Source organism: Pelobates fuscus, chromosome 11 (assembly GCF_036172605.1).
Source record: "Pelobates fuscus isolate aPelFus1 chromosome 11, aPelFus1.pri, whole genome shotgun sequence".
NCBI lineage: Eukaryota > Metazoa > Chordata > Amphibia > Anura > Pelobatidae > Pelobates > Pelobates fuscus.
Window position 1 is genome coordinate 18,815,658 of NC_086327.1, and position 17,961 is coordinate 18,833,618.

The 17,961-nt window shown below is 40.6% G+C and overlaps 1 protein-coding gene across 1 annotated transcript; it reads right to left on the reverse strand.

The window, feature by feature from the left end:
* Window positions 1-917: 917 nt before the first annotated feature.
* LOC134577888 (zinc finger protein 724-like) lies at window positions 918-15,405 on the reverse strand. Its single transcript, XM_063436803.1, has 4 exons — window positions 15,324-15,405; window positions 13,141-13,198; window positions 4,182-4,303; window positions 918-3,292 (listed from the first exon to the last, which is right to left on the reverse strand). Exons 3-4 carry the CDS (start codon window positions 4,269-4,271, stop codon window positions 1,226-1,228), a joined length of 2,157 nt encoding a protein of 718 aa, XP_063292873.1. The 5' UTR covers window positions 4,272-4,303; window positions 13,141-13,198; window positions 15,324-15,405; the 3' UTR covers window positions 918-1,225.
* Between the last annotated feature and the right edge of the window lie 2,556 nt (window positions 15,406-17,961).

A 17,961-nucleotide genomic window follows, 5' to 3' on the forward strand; every position in this document is an offset into this window, starting at 1 on the left:
AAATGTATCACTTGATGGTCCTTGTAACAGAAAGATGCTTGGCTGTATATTTAATGCAATGGTAACGACGGGTGACATGAACACACACACAAACATGACTAGGGAGAATGATCTTGGGATTAAACGGATTGAGACCAAAGACCTCTCAAAACAGCTGCATCTATAGGGCATATCTGAAAGATATCAATACAATAATAATAAGGCAACAAAAACCACTTAAGAGTAATATAAACTTTAAAAGAGAAATACAAACCCAAGCCATGAGTTCCATTGCGTAGTGATCCACAAGACCATCCCACTCATAAAAGCTTTCGAGATTCAGTGCATGTGTTTAGGTATTGGTTGTAGAGTTAATTCTCTATACCAATAATATTGTTGTAGATTCCAGCATCTACCAATATGTTGTATAATGACAAGACCATTAACACTTGCTCAGCAATATATTTCTAAACAGCTAGACACAGTCCCACATACCAGTGGTTCCTCACGTTTGTGGCAGCGAGTTACATTTCATTAACAAAGTATTATACAGCTAGAGCTCTATTTTTCATGAAGAAAGTGACTTGCAATTATACCCTCAATATCTGTGCGTAGCACAAAATCTTTTGGTTTGACCATATAAAACCCAGCATATTATAAGTACGTAAGGCACTTTCTTAGATGTATCAATTTAATTTTAACGAATTGAAGTTAAAATATAGTTAAACGTCTTTAAGGTAATATGTGTGCTATATGTTCTAAGGGAATAAAATTATATGTGTGTGTGTGTGTGTATGTATGTAATACATACTTCAGAATGCTTTCTAGAAAGATCTAAAATATCTGTACACCCTATTTATTTTACAGAAACAGCACAAGTTTGTGATAATTATATACCTTTCAAGTTTTATTTTGAGAAAAGAAAAGTTGTACTCTAGAAGAACAGCTATAAATAACATTTACTTCTTCCGAAAAAAATAATAATCAATATTTAGATTAAATTAGTTCTTCCACAGCTTATGCACCACCTACTCATAGAGTGTATGCTCTGTAGCTTAGCAAAGCTAGATCAGGAACAAGTATAGTGTCCTGGAAATTATCCATTTTACAAAAACACGTGGCAATCAAGCAGATACATTGTCACACAAAATGACCCTTAAATACTCTGCTTTAGTCTATGAGACTATCCGTGAGACGTTCCAGTAGCATCGCGTCCAGATTAGTCCGTAAAACAGCTAAAGTGATACTACGATCGTACCGCTTTTGTATGTTTTCCTTTGGGAGATTTGCTGTTCAGCAACGAATGCCAGAGATACCTTGAAAGATGGGTAAACATTTCGCCACAATCACACTGAAATCGGGACGCCAGTGGGTGAACCCAGCTGTGTGCCTGGAGGCGACGATAACCACGAAGACACTGTCCACACACAGAACAAACAAATGGGGTGCCACTTATGTGTTGCAACTGATGTCGAAGCAAGTGTAAAGGCCCAAAAATGTTTCGGCCACAGTCACATTTGTGATTTTCCTTTAAGCCACCTTTGTGCACTTTTCCCTTCTGTTGGTGCCGCTTCCACTGGGAGTACTGAAGAAATTGTGCACCGCAATCCTGACACTTATATGAATGCTTCAGCCTCTTGCCAATTCGTGCCAACGTTTTTAATGGCAAGATCACTGGACGAGGTATCAGATGCTTAATTATATCTGGTGACTGACCAACCCAATCTTTTTCAAATGGCAAACTGTGCTCTAACTGTCCCTCAGTTTCACCAGTATTCCTCATCCCCTCTGAATCAATGAAGTCTATGGGAATGTCCTCCCCATCGTATAATGTGCCATCCTCTGCAGTTCCAATGACGTAATCCATGTTCGTTTCTGAAAAATCTAAAGAGCCCGGATCGGGGAAAAAGTCTATCTTTTTATACATAGCATCATCCTTGTGTGTTTGAACAAGCGTTCCCTTTTCCGCATTAATATAGGATTTGCTTCTTTGGAGTGAATACGGATATCTGGCCGTGGGCTTTTGTGACTCCTCTAGACTATTTTGTATTGGGGATGTGCTGATGTCTTTCTTAATGCATTTATGCTTTTCTAAGGTGTGCTTGTGCCTAAAGATACGGCCACATCGATCACAAAAAAATGAGGGTTTGGAAAGTTTGCCTTTAGTTGTGATGGATTCTTCAGCAACAGAATGGATTTTCGGTCTCCTTGCTGGAGTTCCTGGTGTTATTACTTGAATTATATCAGTATAATCTAGATTGTTGCTCTTCTCACGTTGAGATCTTCCCAGAGCTGGCATTTGGGATTTATGAGCAGTGGCTACACCTTCTAGAAATGATAAACTGGAGTCTTTATTCCAGCAACTGTGGCTGTCTACGGAGTTCTTGTGTATATAACGTCCACATTCCTTACAAGGGTAGAACAGAGGGAAAGTTGGTGCGTAAAGGTTCTCACTTAAGGAGGACGTGACTGGCAGGTGTGCCTTCTCTATAGTCTCATACTCCTGCCTGACACTTTTTTCGTCAGAAGGTCCACTCTTGCCATGTTGCTGTTGTATAAGTTGAAGCTCCTGTTGAGCTTTGGCACACATCTGCTCCAGCATCTCATCCGAGCCATTATTGGATTGATAATTATTTTCATGCCCGTTGACTTTCATTGTGGCTTTGGCACTGGAAACAACTTGACCAGGATTACTGCCATTTGCTACAGAGAATCCCATTGCCATTTTCAGACACAGGTGCTTCTCTAGGTTGCACAAACGTCTGAAGCTACGTCCACACCTTGGACATTTATGGCGACGAACTGAAGGTTTTACAGAACCCCTAAAATTTGTATTGGCATTGTAGTAACTAAAGTGTTCGGAGTCCTCATTTTTCTCTTGTTCAGACCAGGCTGATTCTGAAGACACGTGGTGGTTGAAGTTAGAAGGTAGCCGGTACAATGCTTGGTTCTGGCTGGTATCAGAATTCCTCATAGGTTCGGTTTCCCCAGTACCTGATATCACTTCTAGTGGGTTATCTGGGTCTTGAAGAAAGTAGTTATTCCAAAGCATTGACTCCGTATCTGTCGTAAATCCATGGCTCTGGAATCCTGTAACTGAACCATCAGAGACAGAAAGCGGGGCAGTCTTCTCACTTACGGGTCCTCTCTCCTCATAACGTATTTTTGTTTCAATGAAAGAAGAATCAAATACTTTCAGGTTTTCAATCTCAGGAGATGGGGAAAGGACCGGCTGTGAATCTAGCTCCTCATCACTAATCAGATCATCGATGCAATGCGAGGTTTGCCAGACTGGCAAGTCATGCTTATTCTCCTAGAGGGAACAAATTAAGGAATAAAGAAATGAGTGAGCCCTTGAACCATAATCATGATATTCAGAATGAAAAACAAATTACATATAATCTCAAAAGCTTGTTTTATGAACGGAGAAACAATAAGCCAAATGATAACTTAATAATAAAGAGTATTTAATGTCCACCGCAATGGACATAATGTTGTGAACTTGACCAAACTATATCAGGGTTATTTGCTTAAGTGAGAATTCAAATTTAAGGACAAAATAGCTGAACTGGAAAAGTTCTCAGTCAGCTAGGCTTGCAGTTTGGCTACTCTGGCCTTAAATTTGAAATTCACTTTGTATTCTCACTTTGGTGAACAGCTCCGGTAATGTCGAATAGCAGTTATTTGCAACTCACTGCTAAAGTTAGTACAGTCAGATGAGTTAAACAAAAAAACAAACACAGTTGCAATATTTAAACAAACTGATGTAAACTGAAAAGTAAACAAAAACAAAAGGGTCTATCAGACATTTTGTCCCTTTTTGTTTGTCAGTTTTGGCTTTATATCATTTTACAGCTGCCAAATAGTTGCATTGTATAAGAGAATAGCAGAAGTCACCTTAAAATTCAATTATACCACAGTAACCACGAGCATTTGAATTCTATATTATTTAAATTCTATATACACTTTGGATAAAGAGAAGATTAGCAAAACAAACAGAAAACACAAGTGTCTTAATAAAGTATGAAATAAAAAAAAAAAAAAAAAACTACTGTCTTAGAAAGTGATGTTCTGCACAGTATCTCAAACAATTAGAGATAATAATGAGCACTGATGAAAGGCTTTGAAAAGAAAGGGAATCATTCACCAGTAGATGTATCCACATTTAACATAAAGCAATCTGTAAGGCACGCAGTACTTACCACTGTTATTGACGGACATTCCTCCACCAGTTCTACCACCTCCTGCAGTTCAACTTCAGCACCAACCTCAAAGCCATGGCAGGTTTCCATGGTCAAGGAGAAAAAAGAGGTCTTCAGGAAACCTAAACAAGAAGAAAAGAAGATGATCAGCCGTCTGGGTCTGGTATATAAAGTGGGATACAAGCTATGGCATGAGGCATGCCCATTGGACAATTCTATCCTTTCACAGAAGTGCGCAATGGGTGACATGGGTGTCACATTAATTAATAATAAAATAGCTTTTCCCAATACATTAAACTAGCTGTGTCGCCGTCTAGGGTCTTTCCATCATCACTGCTGAGGTTCTGGGGGCATGGAGTGACCCTTTAGCAACTAGATTTGTGCTTATCGAGAAAATTCAGTTAGGCAGAACCATTTTTTGGGGGAGTGGAATGTCTAAATTTTGCGATAGGTCAATTTGGCTTGGCAGAATTTTGGTACCGAAAAACATAAATTTTACTTACCGAAAATTTCTTTTTCCTGAAGATTAGAGGCAGTGCTTACACCATAGGGATATCCAATCTGGAGGGAAAAAACAGGCAGGCAAATCTCCAAACATTTTAACCCCTCCCCTAATTACCTCCTTTCCAATAAGTAGCAGCTCCTCCTGATCATCCCCAGACAATACATAAGCCAAATAGCTGCAAAATTACTTAGTTTATTAGAAAAAGGGGCGGGAATTGTAGCACTGCCTCTAATCTTCAGGAAAAAGTAAAATTTATGTTTTTCCTTTCAGATTAGAGGCAGTGCTTACACCATAGGGATATAATAAAGCAGATCCTGAGGGCGGGTTTCAGTTCACTACTGCTTGAAGCACCCTGCGCCCAAAAGCTGCATACTCCGAGGCCAGTATGTCCCACTTGTAGTGTCCTGAGAACGTATGGAGAGAGGACCGATTAGCAGCTGAACAAATTCGAGACGGAGAAGTAGCTGCACGCAGAGCCCCTGACGGCGAAAACAGCTCTAGTAGAATGTTCCTTTATAGGGCCTGCAAATTCCGTGCCACTCTTAGAATAAGATAACAGAATACAATCCTTCAGTCATCTAGCCAGAGAAACTCTGCGAAACCAACATACCTTTCTTTGTGCCTATGAACAAGACAAACATACCGATATCCTAACGGAAGGATTACGTAGCTTTAGATATTGCCAAAGACCTATCGTTACGTCTAAGCAGAGAAAGTTACTTATCAAGGCATTAGACGGATTCCGACACAAGGTCGGCAAAACCACTTCTCGGTTGACATTGGCAACAGAAAAAACTTTAGTGATACCTGAAGGATCGAGCTTCAGAACCTCCTTGTCCTGATGAAAACCAAAAAGGGAAAATACTCCCGAAGCGCTCGGAGCTCACATACTCTTTTAGCTGACGAATAGCCATCAAAGGAAACCGGTATCCAAAGAAAACATCTTCAGGGAACTTCTTCCAATGGTTCAACAGGCGGTACTCAAAGCGCGGAAAGGACCAAATTCAGATCCCAGGGAGGACAGGTTTCCCTAACAAAGGGCACCAAACGTGTCAGAGCTCTGAAGAACCTTGAAATCAGAAAATTCGAGGTGAAACATCTGAGGGAGAAGAAACCGATAGCAGAAACATGTAAACTAAATGAAGCAGGTTTAAGACCTTTGCAAATCTCATCCGAAGGAAGCTTAGAATCTTCTGGATGGACGCGGAAACAGGGTTGACTTCAAACCTACAACATCGCTGAAACTTCCAATTCCTAACGTAGAACCTTGAAGTAGATGCCAACAAAATTTTTTATAACTTCAGGATCCAGACCTTTACACTCTAAATCTGGAGTCCAGAAACCAGGCCGTCAATCGGAATCTCCGAAGGGCCGGAAGAGGCACCATGGCGTCCTCTAGAATTACTCCTGAAAGAGGAAGCTTCCAAAAGGTGGCCCTCGGAAAGTTCAGGAGAACCGAGAACCAACTACTTCTTGGCCACCCTGGACGGATTAGGATAATACTTACATTTCCCAGCCTTACTTTTTTGAAGTATTCTGGGAATAAGCACTACTGGCGGGAAGATATATGCCAGGTTGAACTTCCATGGTAATGACAGGGCATCTATGAAATCCGGCCTGTCTGCTGGAGTTAGGGATGCAAAACGTCTTGTCTTCCTGTTCACTCTGGGTGGCATCAGGTCTATCTCTGGAACACCGAAGCGGACTGTGCTGAACTTGAAAATTCTGCATGACAGGGACCAAACTGCTTGTTTCAAATGATGCCTGCTCAGGGCATCTGCCACCACATTGAACTTTCCTAAAATGTGAACTGCAGAGATTGACATAAGGTGCACTTCTGCCCACAGCATGATTATTGAACAAAGGCTTTCTAATCTTGTTGATCTCGTACCTCCCTGTATGTTCAAATATGCCACTGTCGTTCGAATGTCTGAACGAATTTGAATATGTTGAACTTTGATGAGAAACTGAAACGCCAAGAGTGCCATCCATACGGCCTTTAATTCCCTGAAGTTCGAGGAACTTCTCATATCCTTCTCTTGCCAGGACCCCTGCTTCTTTATGTCTTCCAGATGGGCCCCCCAGCCCAGCGCAGAGGCGTCTGTTGATATGATAGTAAAGGACTTCATCCGGAATGACAGACCCTCGTGGAGGAATCGAGAAAATGTCCACCACTGCAGACTTTTCAAAGTTAGATCGTTAAACCTCATCAGCCTATCTAGGCCGAGTTCCTGTCGATACCAGACCTGCAGAGTGTAACTTTGTAGAGGTCTCATTCTGGCTATTGCCCAAGCGACTGCCGGGATTGAGGCTGTAAACAGACCCAGCAAGCACCTGGCATCTCTGATTGAAAACACACTTTTTTCTCAGAGATTCCGGATTAACCGCTTGATCTTTTAGTATCTTCCCTTCTGGCAGGAATAACTTCATCGCGATAGAATCCAAAATTAGACCCAAGAACTGGATCCTTTGAACTGGCACTAGTTCCGATATGTTGAAATTTATTAGCCAGCCATGCTTTTCCAGCGATTTGATGGCTGTCCCCAGGTCTAACTGTAGTTGAACTTGGGACTCTGCAAACAACAGCCAGTCGTCCAAATATGGAATGACAGCGATGCCCATACTTCTTAGAAAGCTTGAACTACTACTCGAAGCTATGTGCATACTCTGGGCGCTGATGCCAGGCCGAAAGGTAGTGCTCTGAATTGGTAATGTATGGTTACCAATTGGCAGCACACCGCATCCGTAGAAAACTTTTGCTGGATTCTGCTATGGGTACATGAAGATAGGCATCTTTCAAATCCAGGGAAGCAAACCAATTTTATGGGTGCATAAGCAGAGCAGCCGACTTTACTGTTTCCATGAGGAATTTCTTTATGAGAATCCGCTTGTTTACGGCCTTTAGGTCTAGGATAGGTCCGAACGAACCATCTGGTTTTTGGCACCAAGAAAGTCTTGAATAGGTGCCTTGATGTCTTTCCTTTAGAGGAACTTCTTCCACCACTCTTTTTAGTAACAGAGTCGATACTTCTTCCTATAAACAAAGGCTCTTTCTGTTGACCCTTGAAATAGTTTCTAAGAAAGGAACTTCTAAATGAGGGAAGTGTCTCTGCGATACGGCTTCTAACTGCTTCCCATACGATACTGGTAAAGCATTCCTTCCTTCCTTTACCTGTTTCAACAACTCATCCAGCTTTGAACCGAAAAGTCTTCCAGGTTCAAAAGAAAGTTCACACAGTGAATTATCAGATGCCGCATCTGCTGACCAATTTCTAAGCCAAAGTGCTCTTCTGGCGACTGTTGAAATACCTATATTCTTGGCCGATAATTTCAGGCTTTCTGCAGAGGCATCCACTAAAAATCAGATGCCATACTGATATTTTATAATAGCTTTAACGGGTCTTCCTTAGCTTCTCCCGTATATACCTTTTCTAGTTCTTTCAACCAAAGAAATATGGGCCTTGGCAACGGATGACCCCGTAATCAAAGCTTTAGCTTGAGCTGCCGAAGAGATGAACAACATCTTTAAGGAGGAGTCCATGCGTTTAACCATGACATCCTTGAGGCCGCTTGAAACTCCAATTGGTAATGTAGTCTTCTTACCTATTTGAGCAATAGGAACGCCCACTACAGGGACAGTATCCAGCATACAGTCTTGTACCGCTTCTATGGAAAGAGAGAATTAAAAACTGTCTAGCCAATAAACAGCATGTGACCTGGGAATTTTCCATTCTTTTAAATCAATACCCCAATCTGTGGGTGAAAAAGAAACCTATAGGACTTTTACCCTGTTTCTTCAAGTTCAAATGCAACTGCACTTCTTTAATCAATTCCCCAAATGGATTCTACTGGGAAATGCAGATTCCTCATTTGATGAGACACTGCTGAATTATCGCCATACTCAGAACCACTAGTTCCAAACTAGAATCGGAACTTCCCAAGATCTTACTTTTTGTTAGCATGTATTACAAGCTGAGAATCCTGGGCAACCGAAGCCTGGATTGTCTGTAATGCTGCTGACCACATATCCACAACTGTTTGCTGCATACTTTGTTGCAACCAGCTGATAAAGTGGACATTACTGTTCTTTGTGCTTCCTCTGAAGCTTCTTTGAACACACAGAGCAAAGTTTTCTTTTTACAACCATCTGGCATAAGATGGCCACACACAGAGCAAATTAAATGCTTGGCTAGATGTACATTTCCCCTTCTCAGCAACTTTATCCAAATTTTCAGGATTATATACTGGGAACAGAAAACAAACAAGGGAAAATAAACAAAATTTTTCCCTAAAGATTCAGGCTAGAACCATTTAAATAAAAACTTAATCAGTCTTACCTTAAATGGCCCGAGAGTGTGTTGGAGGGCAGGTGAGAAACACACATTGCAAACCGTTCTGAGAGCTCCTGGCAAACAGAGGTTGCTGCTGGTAATGCTCCTTTTAAGTCCTGTAACCAAACAAAAACGCCCAGTTCAAATTTGGCGCCTGAATCCAGGTTCGCATTGCGCATGTGCATAGCGCTCTGCGACTCCCTGGTGGAACGCAACGCAACCTGTGTGTGCGTTCCACCGACAGGACCTCCCAGCCGACGCACGCCTGCGTCCTTCGTCAGACCGGCACCTGGCACGGCAAGAGACGGAATAAATTCTGAGGGACCACGCCGTCCGGCGTGTTAAACGCTACTTACCCGAACATCAAGGAAGCAGAGCCTCCCGAGCCTCAGCCCTTCTCACCTGCTTCCTGGAGAACCTTCCTGCATAACCTCCCCTGCCAAAGGCAGGCAAAGAACTGGGGATGATCAGGAGGAGCTGCTACTTATTGGAAAGGAGGTAATTAGGGGAGGGGTTAAAATGTTTGGAGATTTGCCTGCCTGTTTTTTCCCTCCAGATTGGATATCCCTATGGTGTAAGCACTGCCTCTAATCTGAAAGGAAAAACTGATTCAGGAAACAAATCTGATAAACAAAAAGGGTGAGAAAATGGATATTACGTATACATTTTTGCAGTACACTGAAAGGCACATTTTCCTGCCATTTTGTTCAAATCAAGTGAGAAAAAGTAGCCAATAGAGGGAAAAAAACAGGCAAAAAAATAAAAATAAAAAAATCTATATTTTATATATAAATAAATGTTTTTCGTTTACTGCTCCTCCTTTTTTCCCCTCTCGTCAGGGCCGGCTTTAGGGGTGTGCGAGCTGTGCGGCCGCACAGGGTGCCATGAAGCAGGGGGTGCCCTGCGGCCAACACAGCTCACACATGGCCGGCCGGAAATTACAAAAAAAATAAAAAATTGCTGCGCCGGATAACTGCTGCAGGGGAAGCAGGAAGGAGTCTCCAGGAGCTGCACTGCCTCCACAATGAACTCCCCAGGTAACTGTGTGATTGTCTGTGTGAGTGAGTGTGACTGTTGTGCAAATGGGATAGACAACAGGTGGAAATTATAGGAAATTAGCAAGACACCACCAATAAAGGAGTGGTTATGCAGGTGGTGACCACAGACCACTTCTCAGTTCCCTAGCTTCCTGGCTGATGTTTTGGTCACTTTTGAATGATGGCGGTGCTTTCACTCTAGTGGTAGCATGAGACAGAGTCTACAACCCACACTCCAAATCCAGACCTCCATGGGTTGAAAATTTTGATTTCCATTTTTTTTATTTTTGTGTGATTTTGTGGTCAGCACATTCAACAATGTAAAGAACAAAGTATTTCAGAAGAATATTTAATCCATTCAGATCTAGGATGTGTTATTTTTGTGTTCCATTTATTTTTTTGAGGGGTGTGTGTGTGTGTGTGTGTATTATATATATACATACATACATACATACACACACTCAGAGCAAACAGGGCTCTGAGATCAGAAGCATCTCCTGGATATAGACATAGTAATGTAGAAATAAAAATAAAAAATAATAATGATGTGCTGGCTAATAAACAAAAGTAAAGTAAAATCCCTGTTCGCTCTGAGTACAGCAGCATCGGCTCTCTTCGTCTTCTGTATACTCTAGTAATTGGGGTTAAGCCCCTTGAGACCCCTGGAGTCTCTTTGCGGTACCTAAGACTTTAGGTTGCACCCGGCACTACTACCCTTTGGGTTTAGTGCATGGGAGTGTACCCTTTGTCTTATTGTCTCTGTTTTTTATATATGTACACACACACACACGTATAATTACAATAATAAATAAAATATTTTTTTTTAAAAATTAACAAAAGTTATGTATACATATGTAATTTCATCCTAACTGTATTTTGTAACAAAATACACTCAGAATTACATATATATATATATATATACACACATACATAAGTATACATGTAGAATTTAAAGACCACTATAGTGGCAGGAAAACATACTCCCTCAGGGTCCCCCTCTAGCTGGGCTGGATGGAGAGGAAGGGGTTAAACGTACCCCTTTTTCCAGCGCCGGGCGGGAAGGTCTCCTCCTCCTCGGCTGAATGCGCATGCACGGCAGGAGCCGCGCGCGCAGCCAATCCATAGGAAAGCATTCACAATGCTATCCTATGGACGCTAGCGTCTTCTCACTGTGAAAATTACAGTGAGAAGCGCGGAAGCCCTCTAGCGGCTGTCAATGAGACAGCCACTAGAGGCTGGATTAACCCATTTATAAACATAGCAGTTTCTCTGAAACTGCTATGTTTATAGAAAAAAGTGTTAATCCTAGCTGGACCAGGCACCCAGACCACCTCATTAAGCTGAAGTGGTCTGGGTGCCTATAGTGGTCCTTTAACCCCTTAAGGACACATGACATGTGTGACATGTCATGATTCCCTTTTATTCCAGAAGTTTGGTCCTTAAGGGGTTAAATACATACATACATACATACATATATATTAAGGACACATGACAGAAATATTCCGTCATGATTCCCTTTTATTCCAGAAGTTGTGTCCTTAAGGGGTTAAAATTCTACGTGTATATTTAAGTAATCTTTTAGCATAACTATGTGATTTTATTAATTAAAATTTGACTGACATGCCTGACAACCAAGGCAGAAAGTACAGAGAATGTAATTCGCAAGCACTATATTTAACCCTGTAACTTTCCAAGACACCATAAAACCTGTACATGGGGGGGTACTGTTTTACTCGGGAGACTTTACTGAACACAAAAATTAAAGTTTCAAAATGGTAAATTGTATTACAACGATTTTTTTTAGTAAAGTTAAGTTTTTTGCATTTTTCACACACGAACGGCACTTTTACTGACAATACTATTGTTGTAATACATTTTACTGTTTTGAAACACTAATGTTTGTGTTCAGTGAAGTCTCCCAAGTATAACAGTACCCCCCGTGTACAGGTTTTATGGTGTTTTGGAAAGTTAGAGATTCAAATATAAGGCTTGCATTTCATTTTTTTCACGTTTAAATTTGCCGGTTTGGTAATGTTGCCTTTGAGACCGTATGGTAGCCCAGGAATGAGAGTTATCCCCATGACGGCATACCATTTGCAAAAGTAGGGAACCTAAGGTACTGCAAGTCTTTTTTAGTAGCCACCTAGTCACAAACACTGGCCAAATATTTGTTTTTTCTTTTTTCACACAAAAACAAATATGAACGCTAAATGTGGCCAATGTTTGTGACTAAGTGGCTACTAAAAACGACTGGACATACCCCACTTGCAATACCTTGGGTTGTCTACTTTTTCAAATGGTGTGCCATTATGGGGGTAATTCTCATTCCTGGGCTACCACACGGTCTCAAAAGGTAACATTACTAATCTGGCAAATTTCAATGTGAAAAAAATGGAATGTGCTATATTTGACCCTGTAACTTTCCAAAACACCCTAAAACCTGTTAAAGGGGGGTACTGTTGTACTCGTGAGATGTTGCAGAATACAAATATGTGCATTTTACTGTCATAAAAGCTAACAGTATTATGACATTTACAGGTAAAATGTCAGGCGGAACTACAAATTGTTTTTAAAAATATAAATTTCTCACAGTTTTTTTTAATTTTATTCATAATAAATTATGTTTCATATAAGAATAGTTCATGAGACATTAAAGCCCTGTTTCCCCTGAATAAAATGATATACAATAAGTGTGGGTGCACTACATATGAAAGAGGTGAATTACGGTTGAACAGACATATAGCGCAAATTCCAGGTTTTGTTTACATTTTGTTTTGATCAGAACGTGTACAATTGACTCCGTCCTGAAGGGGTTAAAGAAAAAGAATGATGGCAACAAGTAGCACCTTCTCAAAGTATCTTGCTACAAAGTAAATGTCACTTCCACAATAGTTGCAATTCCTCATTCTCACACCCTCATAGCAGTAAATGCTATTAACGTACTTGCTGTGGGGAGAAACAGTGGGACTGTGCCACTGAGTCCAGGCACAAAAAAACACTTTAATAAAAGGAAGTGATTGTGGTGCCTAGTGTCAATGCAAAGGTTGAGGTTACTATAGATAATACTGTCATTATTGCACAATTACCTTAGGTTTTGCGTTGTCAGCGTAGCAGTAAAGCAATCGGATGATGATGATCAAGAAACTAAATGAGAAAAAACCAAAAAAACAGACATTTATAAACTTGTATTACAAACAAACCTTAGATTTTTGTTGGTTTTTATTTCAGTTTCTTTATTCCATTTACTCCTCAACTGAGATCCATCTATACAGAATTCTATATTGCCAAGTTATGTATATATAAAACCCAGAAATGGTACACATACACACTGACCACTTCAACGTGTATTTCTATGGGTCACTGTTTAACCTCTTTCTAACAGATAACTTGCCCAGACTGTCAGGCCATAAACAATTTACATAAAGTAAAACGTTAATTCACATTGTGTTGATGACAGGTTCACTTCGCTGGAAGTAAAAGCTCTCAATTTCAACAGAACCCCCTCCTCCCCCTCCTACAGGCACCTGCACAGAAAAGTCATGCAGAATTTCTTTCATAGCGCCAAGCTCACACCATCTGCTGGGAGCGTACCTTTAAGAAAGAGCCTAAAACTCCCCTCTCTCCATTCCTCGGTGAGCTGCCTCCCTTGACAGTTATTTTATTTTAATAATTTCCTCCCTTGTCCACCCTTGGTGTATGCACTCTGCGCTGGTGAGAACAGTCCAATCAAATGCTTCTCTATAAGAAGCATTTGTATGGCCCACGGAGAGGTAAGCAGCGACTTTACACGGGGCGTAGAGCTTCGCCTGGTGCTGGATTCCATGTAAGCTAATGCTAATTTTTTAGGTTTATAAAAGGGGAAGGGACACACGACTAAATATCAAGGCCCGATAGTGCATTAGAAACATAGAATGTGACGGCAGATAAGAACCATTCAGCACATCTAGTCTGCCCAATTTTTCAAAATACTTTTAATTAGTCCCTGGCCTTTTCTTAAGTCTAAATTAAAATAAAAGTTATTTAAAAAAAAGAGTTGGAGTAACCCTTTAAATTACCTGTCAGCCATGACTTTGCCAAGACAAGTAGGCATATTACATAAATTAAAAAATAAAAATGTAAATCTTTAAACAAAAAGGAAAAAAAAATACAACCTAAAGATAAAATGTGATATTTTAACTAAACGATCATTAAAATATTACATTCCTAACGTAAGAATATTATTTTTTACAGTTTTTTAATCTCCATACACAGATCTATTACAGAAATCACATTCCAAAAATCATAAAGAAGACTTGTTCCAAGTACGTTGCAGATACCACTAGGCAGAAATTATCCTTTTTTTTGTAAACAAACACTTTTCAGAGAGTTGATCGAGACCAATACCCTCACAATAATATATTCATATAAACTGAAAAAGCGAATAGAGAAGAGGTAAATGGAGGAGATGTAAACAATAGAAGCAAAATGTCTAAATGTCACTCCAAATAATAGCCAAAAGGATGGCTTGGAAAGGGTCAGCCTCAATCACAGTTGTCACACTCTTCATGCTTGTCACTTTTACATGATGGACTGTGCATGAAAAGTGCTGCCCTGCAATGTGTAAAAATCAAATGCTGTCCAAAGTGATCAATTCATTAATCAAGAAGGAATTCTAAAGGGACTTACCCTGATTAGTTGTATTCTTTCCTGCAGTATCTCAATGCTACAGAGCTAATTATATATATATATATATATATATATAGATAAATATAATATATGTGTATATTAACATCAAGGGGAGCCATCCAACAAAGAGGAGAGAGAGGGTGTGTGTCTGTCTCTACTCTTTTCATGCTCAGACAGCAGAATTTTAGAGTGATACATGCCCAGTAACAGATGGGGTAACTGTACCAAAGGGACACACTCACACACACACACTGAAGGTAAGTACTGACAAACAGAAAGAGTGCAAACATGGGTTCCTAATGGTTAAATGATATAAGAATGGATGTTAGCTGTCAGCCTTCCTGACCCCACTGGACTGTGTAATGAAGTAGGATAGATAGAATGAGGGATGATTCCTAATTAAATAAAACAAGATACATTTACAGGGTGTAACACTTTGTAACTCTCACCCTCCATTAATACACGGCTTGAGGTTGCCCTGCTGAGCTGGGTTATTAAAGGTCTCCTGATAAACTCCTAGTCAGGTTCAGGGGACCCCAGCAGCACCCCAGTACCCCCTCAAAGTAAAGACACCCAAATTGTGCCCACCCTCCAGGGTACTTACCTCCCCAAGCCAGCCACTGGCGATCTGTTACATGTGTCAAGCTCTTCTCGGACAGGAACAAACAGCAGCAGGAACCAGGAAGCAATCAAAGAGGAAGCACAGCATGATGGGGGTTGTAGTCAGATCACTGCCTGGGGAACTACGTTACCCAGCATGCACCTGGGGCTGGGAGAGGAACAGGCGGCAGAGAGCATTTAAAAGGACTAGAGTAGACTATACTCCAGCGTGCCAATGAGCTTTCATTGAATAGGGAGCTGCACACTGAGCCAGCCTGTGATTCTGCATGGGTATCTGTGCTCCCTGCTGGTGGGCTGGGCATGAAAGGGACTGCCCTGCAGGGTACAGAATTCATAGACAGCTAGAAGGGGGTCAGTCCTAAAGGAACTGCCATAATTCGTTACCCCTTACTGCAGCTTGTGAATGCTACATACTGCAGCTTGTGAATGCTACATACTGCCTCTGCAGGGCAGCACCCTTCATGCACTGCCCATCAGCCTGATGCAGAGGGAAACTCACAGTAAAACCTGTTGGGTCTGCTGCTATTATCAGCAGTGAGCAGTGTATCACTGCCTGGGGTGTATTGATACATTATTTACAAGGAAATGCCAACACATGCAGGTTTATTAACCCACAGGGCTGCTATATGCCAGACCAGAGACAAACTATCAGACACAGGTACACCCACCCGCAAACATACATCATTATACTGTATATATTTGTTCAATTTGCTGCAATACGGGGTTTAGTGACGAAGTCCCTAAAATATGGATTGTTGTGAATTTCAAAGTTTGACAACTTTCTTCTGTAAACTCTGAAATGTTGCAAATTAAAACCCAAATTAATAAATTTAGGAAGAATAGCTATTTAAGAAAAATCCAACTAGTTATAGTTACGACTTGCCTATTTTAACCTAAATTTGCTATTCAGAATTCTAAAGGAATATTCCAAGCACCATAACCACTACAGGCTGATGTAGTAATCATACCGTTTTAGATCATTGGCCGAGAGCACCGCGCTGATGCTCAGCCGGTGAGCACCGTTTCAGGAGAGCGCCATGTTCTCCTGCAGTAGAGGACCGAAAGCTGGGACTTCAGCTGCAGGCCGCCTGGTGGTTTCCCTAGTTATTATTATTATTATTATTATTATTATTATTACCATTTATATAGCGCCAACAGATTCCGTAGCGCTTTACAATATTTTGAGAGGGGGGGATGTAACAATAAATAAGACAATTACAAGAAAACTTACAGGAATAATAGGTTGAAGAGGACCCTGCTCAAATGAGCTTACAGTCAGTTACCATGGACCATATCTACTACAGCAGGTTGTAGGGGTTATGATGCTTGGAATGTTCTTTTGAAGAAACACTCCGGGAACCAAAACAACTTCAACAGAATGAAGGTGCCTGGCACCAATTTACCATTCAGGGGTTAATCTGTTAATGGTTTAAGCGCATAGTGTTGAATACAGCTCCGTATAGCTCTGCCCTTCTCCTTCCGCTTCTGTCCGAGGCTTGAATCAGAAAGTCATGGACAGGAGCGCTGCTGCAGCTCATCTATTTTTGCGCACCATATTTGGCTATTTGGTTTTCAACTCATTAAAGTTCAGAGTTTAGTAGCGACTACAGCTTTAAATTGACTTCCCAAACTTTTGGAAAAATAAATTAGAACCAAGAGCAGAGATAATGTTTCTGTGTGTCCAACTTGTCTGGTTACAACTACATATTTGTTTGAACACCCACTGTAAAGCGCTGCGGAATTTGTTATCGCTATATAAATAATAACATAATAATAATAGAAAAAAAGGACTGTCCTTCCTAAGCAGGGTCATTTGGGAGGTATGCATATACCAATAATTTAAACTGTGCATGCACAGTGCCAATCTGATCGTGTGATGAGCAGCCCTTTTAACATGGTATACATACATACGCAAGCTTAGCACACAGTAGTGTCTGCACCCCATTTTCTTTTTTAATAAAAGGTAAATATTGTATTTACTCATTCCCTAGTTACTGTATATACATTAGTTACTAGTAGCCATCTCCCTCAGGACACGCGCTAGACAAAGGTTTGCCAGATCCACCATGTTTCATTGGACACATATCATCTATATAACTCCCAACATTTCATATCGACAAAGAGGGACCCCTTAATTTTAGAAGTGTGATTGGGGGTTTGTCTGCTTTGAGAATTTTTAGGTGACTTACTAGTAACAATTTTTGCATATACAATGTAATTTAGATGAAGAATAATGTATCTTATTGATTTCTAAACACATTTATTGTAGTTTAAAGAAGACGCATTACTGAGCGTATTATCGCTGTGATACACCAACAATATGGAGCTCCTAGAAAAAAAGGGACTGTCCCTCCTAAATAGGGACACTTGGGAAGTATGAATTTATACATATATGTCAAAATGTTGTTCCGAGATATTTGTCCAGGAGAACATAATGGATCTCAGTCACACAGACTAGTTACTGTTTGTAAACACATTTATTGTAGTACTAGTCTATATTTTCAATAAGACTTTACATATAATGCCCAGGTCAGGACAGATACACACTGACAGGTAACCCTGTATTATACTATACATATATCTTGCCATGCTGCCCCTGCTACTACCTATTGCCTGTCCTA

What these genes read in the sequence shown, in the direction of transcription:
- LOC134577888 (XM_063436803.1), bottom strand. Translation starts at nt 4,271, where the DNA reads ATGGAAACCTGCCATGGCTTTGAGGTTGGTGCTGAAGTTGAACTGCAG. An exon ending in AATGTCCGTCAATAACAGTG is followed by an intron (nt 3,293 to 4,181) that starts GTAAGTACTGCG and finishes TGTTCCCTCTAG; the next exon opens with GAGAATAAGCATGACTTGCC.